The 15,184-nt window shown below is 38.5% G+C and overlaps 1 protein-coding gene across 1 annotated transcript in view; it reads left to right on the top strand.

Moving 5' to 3' along the window:
- The window catches only part of LOC122676029 (glycerophosphodiester phosphodiesterase domain-containing protein 4-like), a 103,933-nt gene that overhangs the window by 25,600 nt on the left and 63,149 nt on the right, over nt 1-15,184 (top strand). Inside the window, exons 4-8 of the mRNA XM_043875312.1 lie at nt 1,667-1,760; nt 4,716-4,775; nt 13,318-13,416; nt 13,488-13,581; nt 14,406-14,483. Coding sequence (XP_043731247.1) covers nt 1,667-1,760; nt 4,716-4,775; nt 13,318-13,416; nt 13,488-13,581; nt 14,406-14,483 — 425 coding nt within the window. The remainder of the gene's footprint in view (nt 1-1,666; nt 1,761-4,715; nt 4,776-13,317; nt 13,417-13,487; nt 13,582-14,405; nt 14,484-15,184) is intronic.

Here is a 15,184-nt window from a genome sequence, read left to right as displayed (position 1 = left end):
TTTGTGTGTCTCTGTTTCCTTCTTGATATTTGTCTCCTGACTTGGTTTTTTGCTAAACAAATTATTTTGACTGTGTTTTACCTGCTATTAAGTTTGTTCACTGCATTCTTAATTTTTGTTGCTGTATTTTCCTTTGTAGAATTCTTAATTGGTTCTCTTTTTAGTAGGTCTCTGTGCTTTGTCACTCAGTCCAACTCTTTGTGACCCCATGGACTCTAACACGCCAGGCTCCTCTGTCCATGGGATCCTCCAGGCAAGAATATTGGAGTGGGTTGCCATGCCCTCCTCCAGGGGATCTTCTCAACCCAGGGATCGAACCCAGATCTTCCACATTGCAGGTCTCCCACAATTTTTCCTTTGCCAGCAGTACTCAGCAAGTAGATGGGACCTTCACCTGTTTGGTGGGAGAATTTGGAAGTGACCTAATATTAAATATTTACATGTGAGTGAAAATAGAAAAGAAGGCCATTATGTTGATGAGGGGAGAAAATAATGTGGCTAGAGAAATTATTAGAAAAGATAGAGGTCCCATTGAAGGCAAAACCAAACTTTTCTTTCTCATTTGGAATATAAAGTCAATTTTGCTTCTGGATAAGTTGTATAATTAATTCTTTGGCTGTCTTTAGGCTGCTTTATGTCTATCCTATGTGTTTTTTCCCCCTGTATCTCATTTTTGATCATTATTCTGCTTGCATATAAACATTCTGTTTTTGTTATGTGGATATGAGTCCTTTATCTCTCTGAAGATCTTGAATATATTTTTTATTGTTCTTTTCTGATTGTTATCTTAATTATATTTTTGTGCAAGTTATTGTATTAGTTGGCATTATTAGGTTAATTTGTTAACATCACTTACACATTTTCTGATTCCTGGCTGTGAGATCATGTTTTACAGGATACTCTTCCCAGTGTCTTGATCTGGGATCAGCCTTGCTAGGTTGACTACTTGTCTAACTTTTTCTCTTGGTATGTCTTCTCACCCCTGACTAAAGAGAATTTTTTCTTATGTTTAATGTAGTAATATGTTCAATAATCTATATTTTGTATCATTTAAACATAATTTGTCTAGGTCTCATAAGGAGAGGAAATAATTTCTGTTATCTTGAAATGAAGAGTCTAAATTCTATGACATATAATATTTAGAATAATTATAACATTGTTTAACTTAAATCAGTTTATTAGCAGTTTTAACTTTTAAACTACTTTAGGAACAAGGAGGACTACAAATCGCTCACACAGGATATAGATGTTAATATAGTGGCTTGCTATTATGTAAGAGAACATATTCATAAGGACAAGGAATCTGCCAAATTGGCATGTATTAGCTATATGAAGGCAGTGAACTTATGGATGACTTCTTCTCTTTTGACATTCCATAATTTCTGCATTTTATTGTTTTTTAAAGAGTATATATTTTTTTGAGTCTTTATTCTAAATCACTTTAAAAAGCATACAAGTTGTATAGAATCCTATTAATGTACCTGATTGTCTGTAGAGCAAAATTAAAACTTCTCAGCTAAATACCTGCAAAGGATAACTGTTCCCAAATTGCTCCTCTTCTTATTCCCCTGTTTTATTATGCCTCATCTAGTCCAGTCTTATCACCTATACTTGACAGAGATACTACTAACTTCTTTATTTTAGAAATTGAAACACATTTTTGCAGGGTTATATTCCTAGGTACAGGAGTCTGGTTCTTTTGGTCCCTTGTCTTGCTGAGTTTCCTTGGGATCCTGGCTACCTACACAACATTGCTACTGGTGAGTAATATTTCCCATTTCTCCCACTCCCTTCCTGAGTAGCCTTATGAGGTGCTCTGTCTGTGGTATGGTTCCCAATTGGTGCTGGGAGCCCTCAGATCACTCTTAGCAGAGTCTGGGTTTTCATCAGCCACTTAAATATTAGGCAGGAGGGATAGAGGGGTAAAAAGGCTTGTGCTGTTAGAGGGTGTGTCTTTTCACTTTGATCCTTTGAAAGGGTGGCAGAACATCCTTTTTCTCTTCCTATGTTTCATGGCTTATTTTCTGATTCTTTCAGTGTTGTCATTTTAGACACCTGCATCTTCACATGGCAATACACTTACTCATTAAACTACTCATTTCATAGCCCATCTCTTGAGGATCAGTCTTTCTGGGCCTTACAGATTATCTAGTGAGTTAAACCTGTTCTGCTGTGCAAATGCTAATCCCCTAATCCAGGTGCAAATTACATTTTAGCAAATGTGTTTAAGTAATAGAGACCCTGCCTGTTTCCTGACATAGTAGTGTTGTGTAGTGTGGAAAATTCACACCAGACAGAGTAGTGTCATGTAGTTTGAGAAATGTAGGCCAGGCAGCAGAGGAGTCTTCAGAACTGGAAAGCTTATGGGAGACTAACTTTTAGGTAACTAGAGTTTTCAGTGCCCACTTACACATAGGACATGTATTTCTTTGTCTCGTTTCATAATTTTTTGTCTCCATTGATTTCTTCCCTGATACTAAAGAACCCAACCCTCACATCAGTTGACATTTGCATTAATTTTTCTTTCAGCAAAATATATGAGTGATAAGTACTTAGGTTACAGAGATCAAAGATGTTTGGTTTCTGTTTTCATCCAGGGCACTTCAGAGATAAGTATGAGAAATAAAGTTACAGTTGTCCTTAATTCAATGAGTGTAGAATCTAGTAGGGCATTAGGAAATAGACAAAAATAAGGAACACAGAGCATTATAATTGTCATTAGAGGGTCCTAAATAAAGTTCTACCTGGGTACTGAGAAGGAAGAGTTAACTTCCAGCCAGGAAGATTAAGTGAGGCTTCTTGGAAGAGGTGGCACAGGAGGGGGATCTTGAAGGGATGTTACATTTAGATGTGTTTATGGGGATGGAGGAAAAAAGTTCCAGAACATGGGGATATCATGACAAAGTCAGTAAGACAGACATACATAGAGTTTGACTAGATAAGAAGGAAGAATCAGTGATGGTGGTGGTTTAGTCTCTAAGTTGTGTCCCACTCTTGCAACCCCATGGACTGTAGCCTGCCAGGCTCCTTTGTCCATAGGATTCTCTAGGCAAGAATACTGGAGTAGGTTGCCATTTCCTTCTCCAGAAGAATCAGTACTGTTAACATATAAGGTATAATGAAGAATAATGTGGAATATGGATAAAGCGATAGGATTTTCAAAGATTTTGCAAGGCCTGAAAAATAGGCCAAGACATTTAGCATAAATCAGATTTCTAGTTAGGATAATCATTCTGGAAGTCTTTGCATGGAGAGTGTATGTAGACAGAGATTAGTTTTTTTTTTTTTTTTTTTCAGAGATTAGTTTTTAATGAGGAAGATGCAGATGAATGATGTTCTTGGGGCAAGAATGTGTCCATCAAACTGTACTTCATACACAATAAACATAAAATGGTATAGGTAACTTCTAAGATGGACTTGCAGTGTCTAGTAAGTCATGTATTTTAACAAGCTTCTACTCTATCCCACCTCTTTTTGGATATAGTGGCAGCAACAGAGAAGACCAGGTTTCTATTTCTTTATCTTTCAGTTATTTGTAACCTTAACAAAGTCACATAACTCTTCTAATTCTGTTTCTTTTCTTTCAATTGAGAGTGATAATGATATTTAATGAAGTGGTATTTTATAGGGCCTAAAAGTGGAAGTGTTAGTTGTTTAGTCATGTCCAACTCTTTGCAACCCTATGGACTATAGCCCTCCAGGCACCTCTGTCCATTGGGATTCTCCAGGCAAGAATACTGGAGTGTATTGCGTCGCCCTCCTCCAGGGCCTCTTCCCAACCCAGGGATTGAACCCAGGTCTCCCACATTGCAGGCAGGTTCTTTACTGTCTTGAGCCACTAGGGAAGCCCAAGGTCTTGTCTGGGACCTGAACTCAGGACCTCTCATGCCAGAGGCAAGAACCATACTCCATAGACTAACCAGCTCACCTGTATTGTACATTGGTAAAGTACAAATAAAATCATATCCATAAAATTATTTTGATAAAAAGGTGAGTTCCTTATGCACTCAAACTCTCTTTAATATTCTTAGCATCTAAAGACTCCAGTTTTCAGTCTCCATCTCCACACTGACTTGATGATTGCATAGACTTGGATTCAAATCTAATTAAGATTTATTGACTAATACCAACATTAACAACAGTGGTTAACAATTGTAACAATGGCACTGGTTCCTCAAAGAAGAGCTTTTTTTTTTCTTTTTTAACATTTCAGTATTATTATTTTATCGTTGGCACATTTATAGGAGAAACTTGATTAGATGAGAAGAGGAAGCAAAATTTAAGGAAATTCAATGAGACTATCAAAGAGCTGGCCCCTCACTCCTGATCTCTTCTTACTAGCTCTGCATAATACTAGGAATAAGTTCCTGCACAGGGAAAAGAAGTTGGTAGGAATTCTGGAAGAATATCAGTGTGGTGATTGTTACAAATTTGCAGAGAAGATAATAAACTCTCTCTGGGTTGCTGGTGAAAGTTACAAGTAGGCGGTGACATGGAGCATTGTTTGAAGGGTTGGTGGCATGGAAGGGGAGAGTTTTTTAGGCAGAGGAATAGTGTGACAAACCCTTGATGCTGAAAAGGGCAGGTATAGCGAGAAGTGAATGTAATGCTGGACTGAAAGGAATGTTGAGTTGACAACAGTGTTTTGGGTAGCATTGTGGTGATTTCATTTCAAATTATTATCCTCTGTTTTTTTTTTTGTTTGTTTGTTTCAGGTACTTGGACTTTTGTTGTGTTGGGAAAAACAGCGACTACGCCTGCACTGGTATCATAAGGTAGGGCATCTGAATCTTCAAATAAGAGACCTGAGACAAGGACTGAATGTGCCTCTTTGGCACGAAGCATTAAATACAGAGCTCCCCTTTCTTTGTCTCCTTTATAAAAAAGAAATCTGCTTACACTATTTCAACTGAAATGATTCAGTTTCTAACAGGTGGAACTGGCTTACTGACCATGCTGAACCCAAATGTTATTTTTTCTCACTACTCTGTGTTAAACTTACTATGGCCTCTGCCCATCCCCATAAAATCTTGAGCAAGCTCCATTAATTTCCCAGTCCTTCATAGTAACAAGGGCATTCCATTTCAGTTATTAAACATTTCAGTTCATTGTAATGAATTCCAACTTTATGAAACATTTTCCTTACCCTATTTCACATGACCCAGGCCTGGAAACCAACAGTGGTGAAGAGAACATGATTATCCTTTTACCTTTTTTCTAGAGTAAGGCTCAGGGGAAGGAGAGATAGGGTAAAGAACACAGTCCCACAGCGAGGGTTTGGTTCCATTAGGACCAAGAAATTGCAATTTTTGGCTCTTTACTGCATGGATTTTTCCATGTGTGTTTTCAGAGATCCTTCTGTTGAGATCTTGACTGCAACTCTTGGTGGATTCAATGCCTGTCTTCCTGTACCCTCTAAAATTTCTCTGCTGGTGTCTTTTTTATTCTCCCTGAGTTTGGAGCCCTTTGAAAATACACAAGGGAAAAAAAATACACAAGAAAGTACAAAGGATCTGTTTTTGTTCTGAGGAGACAGGCATTACTGACCCATTATCTGAAGACATGCAGCTCATTTCCATCATTGCCTCCCTTGTCTTGTTTTGCCATGGGCTTGAGCATCTCCAGCACAGCCTCTTGGTATTTATAGACTTTTTCAGGCATGGTTTTCCTTGTATTTCCTCAGATGCAGAAACATGTCAAATGCCCTGAGTGGTCCCCTTAAATTTCCTCTTATTCAAAAGGGAAATATGAATTGAAAGTATACATTTAGGAGTTAGAAAGAATGGAAATTGAAGTAATAAGATCATGCAGGGAAAGAGGAAATAGAAGCATGAACATATAGGTGTTACTGAGATTCCCATAGGTTTTGGAGTTCGGATACCATGAGCAATTTGTCACTACCAAGAGTCCCTGTGGGTTAAACCATTATGATTACCATTCCAGGCTTGTGTCTATTACAGAAACCATGCTTACCTTGCCTCTGACAGTGAGCGCTGCTACTTGGCCTCTGCCACAGCAGAATCTCATCACTGTCTTTGAACTCAGGAAGCCAGTTTCTGTGGCAGCGCTTCTCACCTTTATCCAGGCATAAAGCATGGCCGCTGCAGTGCTTTTCAAGGATGTTGACACTCTCCTCACCAATGTGTTTCTCAGTGTCCTCTGAGACCTCCTGTAGGGCACAATATGGAGTGGGTTAGCTGACCATAGGTGGTAGCATTCCAACAACATTTTCTTTTTAAGAATTATTCTGTTTGTTGTAATCCACACAGTCAAAGACTGTGGCATAGTCAATGAAGTGGAAGAAATGGAAATACTGGACCACCTTATCTGCCCCCTGAGAAACCCGAATGCAGGTCAAGAAGCAACAGTTATATATAACCAGAGATGGAACAACATACTGGTTCAAAATTGGGAAAGGAATACATCAAGACTGTATATTGTCACCTTGCTTATTTAACTTATATGCAGAGTACATCATGCAGAATGCTGGGCTGGATGAATTAAGCTGAAATCAAGATTGCCGGGAGAAATATCAACAACCTCAGATATGCAGATGATACCACTTCAGTGATGAAAAGTGAAGAGGAACTAAAGAGCCTCTTGATGAAGGCAGAAGAGGAGAGTGAAAAACAGGCTTAAAACTCAACATTCAGAAAATGAAGAACATGGCTTCTGGTCCCACCACTTCATGGGAAATAGATGGGGAAACAGTGGAAACAGGCAGATTTTATTTTCTTGGGCTCCAAAATCACTGTGGATGGTGACTGCAGCCACAGAATTAAAAGATGCTTGCTTCTTGGAAGGAAAGCTGTGACAAACCTAGACAGCATGTTAAAAAGCAGAGGCATCACTTTGCCAACTAAGGTCCATATAGTCAAAACTATGTTTTTTCCAGTAGTCGTATATGGATGTGAGAGTTGGACCATAAACAAGGCTGAGCTCTGAAGAATTGATGCCTTTGAATTGTGGTGTTGGAGAAGACTCTTGGGAGTCTCTTGGACAGCATGGAGATCAAACCAGTCAATCTCAAGGAAATCAACCCTGAATATTCTTTGGAAGGACTGATGGTTAACCTGAAGCTCCATACTTTGGCTACCTGATGTGAAGAGCTGATTCTTTGGAAATGACCCTTATACTGGGAACTGTTGAAAGCAGACAGGGTGGCCGCAGAGGATGAGATGATTGGATGGTATCACCGACCGAATGGACATGAATTTGAAAAAACTGCTCAAGATAGAGGAGGATAGAGAAGTCTGGTGTGCTGTATTCCATGGGTTTGCAAAGTTTTGGACATGACTTAGTGACTGAATAACATCAGCAGTGATAACCTTTTGTCAATAAATTATTGGATTTTTTCTTCCATACTATTTTAAAAGGGAACAATGTTTAAATTTTTTTTTTAAATTTACATTAACAAATTGAAAGATAAAAACCATATGATTATCTCAATAGATGCAGAGAAAGCCTTTGACAAAATCCAACATCCATTTATGATAAAAACCCTTCAGAAAGCAGAAATAGAAGGAACATACCTCAACATAATAAAAGCTATATATGACAAACTCAGAGCAAGCATTATCCTCAATGGTGAAAAATTGAAAGCATTTCCCCTAAAGTCAGGAACAAGACAAGGGTTCCCACTCTCACCACTACTATTCAACATAGTTTTGGAAGTTTTGGCCACAGCAATCAGAGCAGAAAAAGAAATAAAAGGAACCCAGACTGGAAAAGAAGAAGTAAAACTCCCACTGTTTGCAGATCACATGATTCTCCACATAGAAAACCCTAAAGACTCCCCCAGAAAATTACTAGAGCTAATCAGTGAATATAGTAAAGTTGCAGGATATAGAATTAACACACAGAAATCCCTTGCATTCCTGTACACTAACAATGAGAACAGAGAAATTAAGGAAACAATTCCATTCACCATTGCAATGGAAAGAATGAAATACTTAGGAATATATCTACCTTAAGAAACAAAAGACCTATATATATAAAACTATAAAACATTGGTGAAAGAAATCAAAGAGGACACAAATAGATGAAGAAATATACCGTGTTCATGGATTGGAAGAACCAATATAGTGAAAATGAGTATACTACCCAAAGCAATATATAGATTCAATGCAATCCCCATCAAGCTACCAACGGTATTTTACAGAGAACTAGAACAAATAATTTCACAATTTGTATGGAAATACAAAAAAACCTCGAATAGCCAAAGCAATCTTGAGAAGAGAAGAATGGAACTTGAGGAATCAACCTGCCTGACCAGCTGTACTACAAAGCCATAGTCATCAAGACAGTATGGTACTGGCACAAAGACAGAAATAAATTTAACTTTCTTTATTTGTTATTTTTGGCTCCACTGAGTCGTCTTTGCTGTACACTGGCTTTATCTAGTTGTGGCAAGCAGGGGCTATTTTTCGTTGTTGTACACAGACTTCTCATTGTGGGTGGCTTCTGTTTTTGTGGAGCACAGACTCTAGGCGCATAGGCTTAAGTAGTTGCACCACATGGACTCAGAACTTGTGGCTTATGGGCTATAGAGCATTGGTTAGTAGTTGTGGCTTACCAGCTCTAGAGCACTGACTCATTAGTTGTGGCACATGAACTTAGTTGCTCTGTGGCATGTGGAATCTTTCTGGATGAGGGATCAAACCCATGTCCCCTGCATTGTTAGGCAGATTCTCATCCACTGTGCTGCATGAAGTCTTCTTTCTTTCATACAATACAAATAAATTGCTGGCATCCCAGTTTATTAAGCATGGGTTTCTATTGAGTGAAGTTTTCAAATAAACAATTAGAGATGAATAATACCTGGATACTTATATACTGAACTTATATATAACTATATATATATATAGTATATATATATATAGTATATATATATATATATATATACTTTATATGTTGAGCTTAGAATTGCTGGTTAGTGCACAGTGAGTAAAAGTCGTTCAGTCATGTCCAACTCTTTGCGACCCCATGGACTGTATATGTATAGCCCATGGAATTTTCTAGGCCAGAATACTGGAGTGGGTAGCCGTTCCCTTCTCCAGGGATCTTCCCAACCTAGGGATCGAACCCAGGTCTCCTGCATTGCAGGCAGATTCTTTACCAGCTGAGCCACAAAGGAAGCCCATATCAATAAATTCAGCCTGATTTAATATTATGTTCCTTTCTCCTTGTATAGTGAGCACCTTTAGAATTTATTCCCACGCACAGGGTTTTTTTTGGTCAATATATTTAATGAAGCCTTCATCTCTCAAGGTATTCCGTGGTCTAATTCCAGTTATGAATCCATAGCCAATGAGAAGTGGTGGAGCTGGGTATTAGAAGAGTTGGAATACCCTTAGAAGATGACTAACTTGGTTGGGCCTTTAAACCCTTGCCTTTCAAATCTCCCTGGCAAGTGAATTTCTTTAGGGCTTGGAGTTTCAATGTGCAAAGAACAAACCTAGATGGAAAGAGCACCAGGCCTATATAGTGCATTGTCTTCCACCTAGGCATGCTCAGAGAGCAATGAATGACCTCAATCAAAACTTCTTAAATAGCTAATAACCCAACCTTCACATCAAAACATGTATTAATGTACTAAACATTTTAATTAGCCAAAAGCTAATGGCAAGTCCTTATCTATGAAAATTTCTAGCAGCTTCTAACCTGTATATCTAGGTTGCTTGTAATAAATAAACCTGGAAGTTATAGATTTATAGGGTGAGAGACATGGCTGGCTGGAGTTGTATAGTTAATGGAATATATAAAAAAATGATGCACCATAATGCAAAAGACTTCTTCTGTAGAAAAATGTTTTCTCATACTTTGCTCAAAACACACCTCATGCTTTAAGTCCCAGACCAGAGCATGTATCCTAATACAGGAAAGGAAGGACCTTTTTTGACATTTGACAGTCAGATTTATCTAAAGGAAACTGTTTGTACCTTATAATTGTCAGTTGCCTTAAATCATTAGTAAAGCTTAGTGTTGAGTAAGATCACAGAATCACATGAAATTCATGTTGAGTCTGATTTGTCTATTAAATATTTGTGTTATGAGGCATTTGGTCTGCTAACAGTTTTTTTTTTCTTCAAATTTTCACATTTATTTGTGTCTATGTATAGGAGAGATTGGACTGTAGGTTTTGTTTCCTGTAATTGTCTTGTTCAGTTTGAGTATCAATGTTTTTGTTGGCTTCAAAAAATAATTTAGAGAGAATTCCCTCTTTATTCTCAGGAAGAGTTGGTTAAAATTGAAATATTTCTTCCTTTGTTTTTGTTCAGTTGCAACCCCATGGACTGCCACATACCAGGCTTCCCTGTCTTTTACTATCTCCCAGAGTTTGCTCAAACTCACCTTGATTGAGTCGATTATGCCATCCAACAATCTCATCCTCTATGGCCAAATTCTTCTGTCCTCAATCTTTCCCAGCATCAGAATCTTTTCCAGTGAGTTGACTCTTTGCATCAGGTGACCAAAGTATCGGAGCTTCAGCTTCAGCATCAGTCCTTCCAAAAATATTCAGGGTTGATTTCCTTGAGGATTGACTGGTTTGTTTTCCTTGCTGTTCAAGGGACTCTCAGGAGTCCTTTCCAGCACCACAGTTGAAAAGCATCAATATTTGGTGCTCAGCCTTGTTTATGGTCCAACTCTCACATCCATATATGACTACTGGAAAAACTGTAGCTTTAGCTAGACGGACCTTTGTCAACAAAGTGATGCCTCTGCTTTTTAATACACTGTCTAGGTTTGTCATAGCTTTCCTTCCAAGGAGCAAGTGTCTTAATTTTGTGGCTCCAGTCATCTGCAGTAATTTTGGAGCCCAAGAAAATAAAGTCTGTCACTGTTTCCTTTTTTCTCCATCTATTTGACATGAAGTGATGGGACCAGATGCCAAGAGGTTAGTTTTTTGAATGCTGAGTTTTAAGTCTACTTTTTCAACCTCCTCTTTTACTGTCGTCGAGAGGCTCTATAGTTTTTTTTGGTTTTTTTTTGCACATAACATGTATTTATTATTTTTCAAATTGTTTTCTTATTTAGATTACTACAGAATATTGAGCAGAGTTCCTTTTGTTATACAATAGGTCCTTATTGGTTATGTTTTTTTTTTTTTTCCTTTTCTTTTTTTTTTTTTAATATTTTTATTAGTTGGAGGCTAATTACTTCACAACATTTCAGTGGGTTTTGTCATACATTGATATGAATCAGCCATAGATTTACACTTATTCCCCATCCCGATCCCCCCTCCCATCTCCCTCTCCACCCGATTCCTCTGGGTCTTCCCAGTGCACCAGGCCGGAGCACTTGTCTCATGCATCCCACCTGGGCTGGTGATCTGTTTCACCATAGATAGTATACATGCTGTTCTTTTGAAACATCCCACCCTCACCTTCTCCCACAGAGTTCAAAAGTCTGTTCTGTATTTCTGTGTCTCTTTTTCTGTTTTGCATATAGGGTTATCGTTACCATCTTTCTAAATTCCATATATATGTGTTAGTATGCTGTAATGTTCTTTATCTTTCTGGCTTACTTCACTCTGTATAAGGGGCTCCAGTTTCATCCATCTCATTAGGACTGGTTCAAATGAATTCTTTTTGACGGCTGAGTAAAATTCCATGGTGTATATGTACCACAGCTTCCTTATCCATTCATCTGCTGATGGGCATCTAGGTTGCTTCCATGTCCTGGCTATTATAAACAGTGCTGCGATGAACATTGGGGTGCATGTGTCTCTTTCAGATCTGGTTTCCTCAGTGTGTATGCCCAGAAGTGGGATTGCTGGGTCATATGGCAGTTCTATTTCCAGTTTTTTAAGGAATCTCCACACTGTTTTCCATAGTGGCTGTACTAGTTTGCATTCCCACCAACAGTGTAAGAGGGTTCCCTTTTCTCCACGAGAGGCTCTATAGTTTATCTTGGGTTTCTTCTATTAGAGTGGTGTCATCTGCATATCTGAGGTTGTTGATATTTCTCCCTGCAACCTTAACTCCAGCTTGAGCTTCATCAAGCCTGGCATTTTGCATGATGTACTCTGCATATAAGTTAAGTAAGCAGGGTTGCAGTATACAGCATTGACATAACTCCTTTCCCAGTTTGGAACCAGTCTGTTGTTCCATGTAAGGTTCTAACTGTTGCTGTTTGCAGGTTTCTGTTGCATATAGGTTTCTCAGGAGACAGGTAAGGTGTTCTGGTATTCCCATCTCTTTAAAAATTTTCCACAGTTGTGATCCACACAGTCAAAAGCTTTAGCATAGTCAATGAAGCAGAAGTAGATGTTTTTCTGGAATTCCCTTGCTTTTTCTATGATCCAACAGATGTTGGCAATTTGATCTCTGGTTCTTCTGCCTTTTCTAAATCCAGCTTGTACATCTGGAAGTTCTTGGGTCACATACTGTTGAAGCCTAGCTAAAAGGATTTTGAGCTTTACCTTGCTAGCATGTGAAATGAGTACAGTTGTGTGGTAGTTTGAATATTTGTTTGCATTGCCCTTTTTTGAGATTGGAATGAAAACTGACTTTTTCCAGTCCTTTGCCACTGCTGTGTTTTCCAAATTTGCTGGCATATTGAGTGTAGCACTTTAACAACATCATCTTTCAGGATTTGAAATAACTCAGCTGAAATTTCGAAAATTAACCTTTGCAGGCAGCAAGGCCTGGAATTATTTTGTGAGGTTTGATCATGGATTCAGTTGCTTTCATAGGTACAGAAGTCTCTAGAGGGCACCACAGATGTAGGAAAACTACATTTGAAGGGGAACAAGTTAAAATCGTATCTTCTTGGTTTCAGTGTTCTTTCGCTATAAAATGAATAGTAGATTTTTAAAATCTGTCCAACAGATATTTGCTGAATGATTACTGTGTGTCAGGCAGTGAGAATATGATCTTACCCAAATATTGTCGTTGACCTCATAAGCTTATATATAGTCTCTTTGGGAAAAACATATGTTAAAAAGGCAATTACAAATACTGTTGACTTGTGATTTTACTGAGTCACTTAAAGTGGTATTGAATATTTAAAATGGCCATTGTTGAAACTTGGTGAGATATGCCAAGCAGTATAAGACCCAGCTGAGGTGGAAATAATTAATTAGTAAAGACATTAGACCGTATAGCTGTATAATTTTTTCCAGCCATGCTACATAACTTAAACTTGGCAGCAATACGATTAAATCCAAGTAGTACTGGGGGTCTGAGGGGTGGTTAGATTAAGGAGATGAGGAATAAGGTCACTGAAATTGTGAGAACAAGTATACATTTCTCAAGGACAGTTATGATCAAAGCCTACTGCATGGAAGTCAGGACATTCTTTTTGTTTCCCCAGATCCTGATTTTGATAATGATTCCGTTTTTCTCACTTTTGTTATGGATTTTATTAACTTACTGGAAAGAAAGGTGGCTCACCATCGGGCTGTCACTGCAGGTAAGCACCATTCTTAGTTGTAGCCCTGTCTATCCAGATGTGTTCAGGCTGACTTTTCAATTTTCTCACAGATCTTAGCTCCCTACGTACACCTGAGCAGCATATCTATGATGGTTTTGCTTTCATGGCCTGTGGCCATCTACTTGATCCATTTGGAAGGAGAAGGTATGTCCTGTGGGTGGAACCTTGCCTGATTCTTCCAGCTCTGGCTTTAACGTCTGTACTTTACTGAGCAGAACAAGCAAAGCACCACTGTATTGTTCTGAAACTCATTTATCTTGTTACTCAAGCATGCTCCTTGTGATCAAACTCACAACCCTACATGGCCTGTCGTAACATCCTGTCATAGCAGTTCCCAGGCTAAGCAGTCCCTCTTCTAAAGAGACATTCTCCTTCTAGGAAAATAAGTATTTTGTCTCATTAACTTTCGGGGAATAGATTGGAGTAGTTTTAGGGAAGGAAGAGGGTGTTTTATTTTTATTTGGCCAGTGATGGTACACTTCATAGTTCTTCTAGTTTGTATTCAAATATTACTATTTTCAACTCAAGAACCAGGTGCAGATATCCCCTGGATACATCTTAGTCCTTCAAAGCAGTCCCTGGTGAGTCTCTGTCATGTCTGAAGACTTCCACAGAAGCAGAAATATCTGCCTCTGCCACTGCTTTCTTCTTCATTCTTTGTCCTAATATCATGGAAACAAGTAAGAATCAGAGCTGTACATGAAGCTGTTTTGAGAATGGAGTTAACTCTCAGCACCCTTACTGAGAAATCAGGGAAACCTACTTCTGTCTATGTCTCTTTTTATTATTACTGGTTAAACAAGGAGTGCTTGCTTCCTGACTTGTCCAAGGATGCAGGGAAGAGAAAAACAGGATTGGTAGTGTTGCCATTATGTGTGTACATGGCTGGTGAATTGTAGGAAATGTTTCTGGGGGCAGGAACTTAAAGGGGACAATAATGAACTCTTTTTTTATTTCCTGAATTTTAGCTAGAATGAGACGTTACCAGATTACAAGTAATGAAAGAAGAAGAAATACGTGCTGTAGTATGCTCACGAAATTGAGAGGTTAGAGCTGGAGAGCTAGGTTTGGAAGTGACATGGATGGTAATTTTAAAATATACAAATAGGTTAAATCCTCAGAGGTATAAAATAGTAAATATTGGGGTATTGTCAGTGATAACAGGTATTGTGATTAGTCTGTGTGTTTGTGTATGTGTGTTTAAGAGAGGAGTGGGGGAGAGAGAGAAATACAACTATTATTGAGGGTCTATGATGAGCCAGTAGTGTCATATCAATTACATGAGGTAATACTAGTAGCAGAATAGCTCCATTTTTCAGAATGAAGAAAATGAATACCCAGAGAGGTTAAACAATAAGTCTGAGTCACAAAATTAAAAAGTAGTAAAGTCTGCTTTGTATTTGGATTTCTTTCAACTAGTATCCCTTCCACTATTCCTCTCTGCCATCAACACCTGCACATTTTAGGCTGATCTTTAAGGGCTTGAGAGCTTTCTCATAACCAATCAAACTCCTCCTCCTTCTGAGAAGCTACTCCTTAACATTCCCTCTCCTTCCTGCCTCCTGTACAATTTATTCCCTTGTTAATTTGTATTTGTAATTTTTTGTTGTTGTTCAGTTGCTAAGTCATGTCCGACTCTGTGACCTCATGGACTGTAGCACGCCAGGCCTCCCTGTCCCTCACAATCTCCTGGAGTTCACCCAAGTTCGTATCCGTTGAATTGGTGATGCCATCCAACCATCTCATC

The sequence above is a fragment of the Cervus elaphus genome, chromosome 2 (genome assembly GCF_910594005.1).
Source record: "Cervus elaphus chromosome 2, mCerEla1.1, whole genome shotgun sequence".
Lineage (NCBI taxonomy): Eukaryota > Metazoa > Chordata > Mammalia > Artiodactyla > Cervidae > Cervus > Cervus elaphus.
This window is presented reverse-complemented; position numbering and strand designations above follow the sequence as displayed.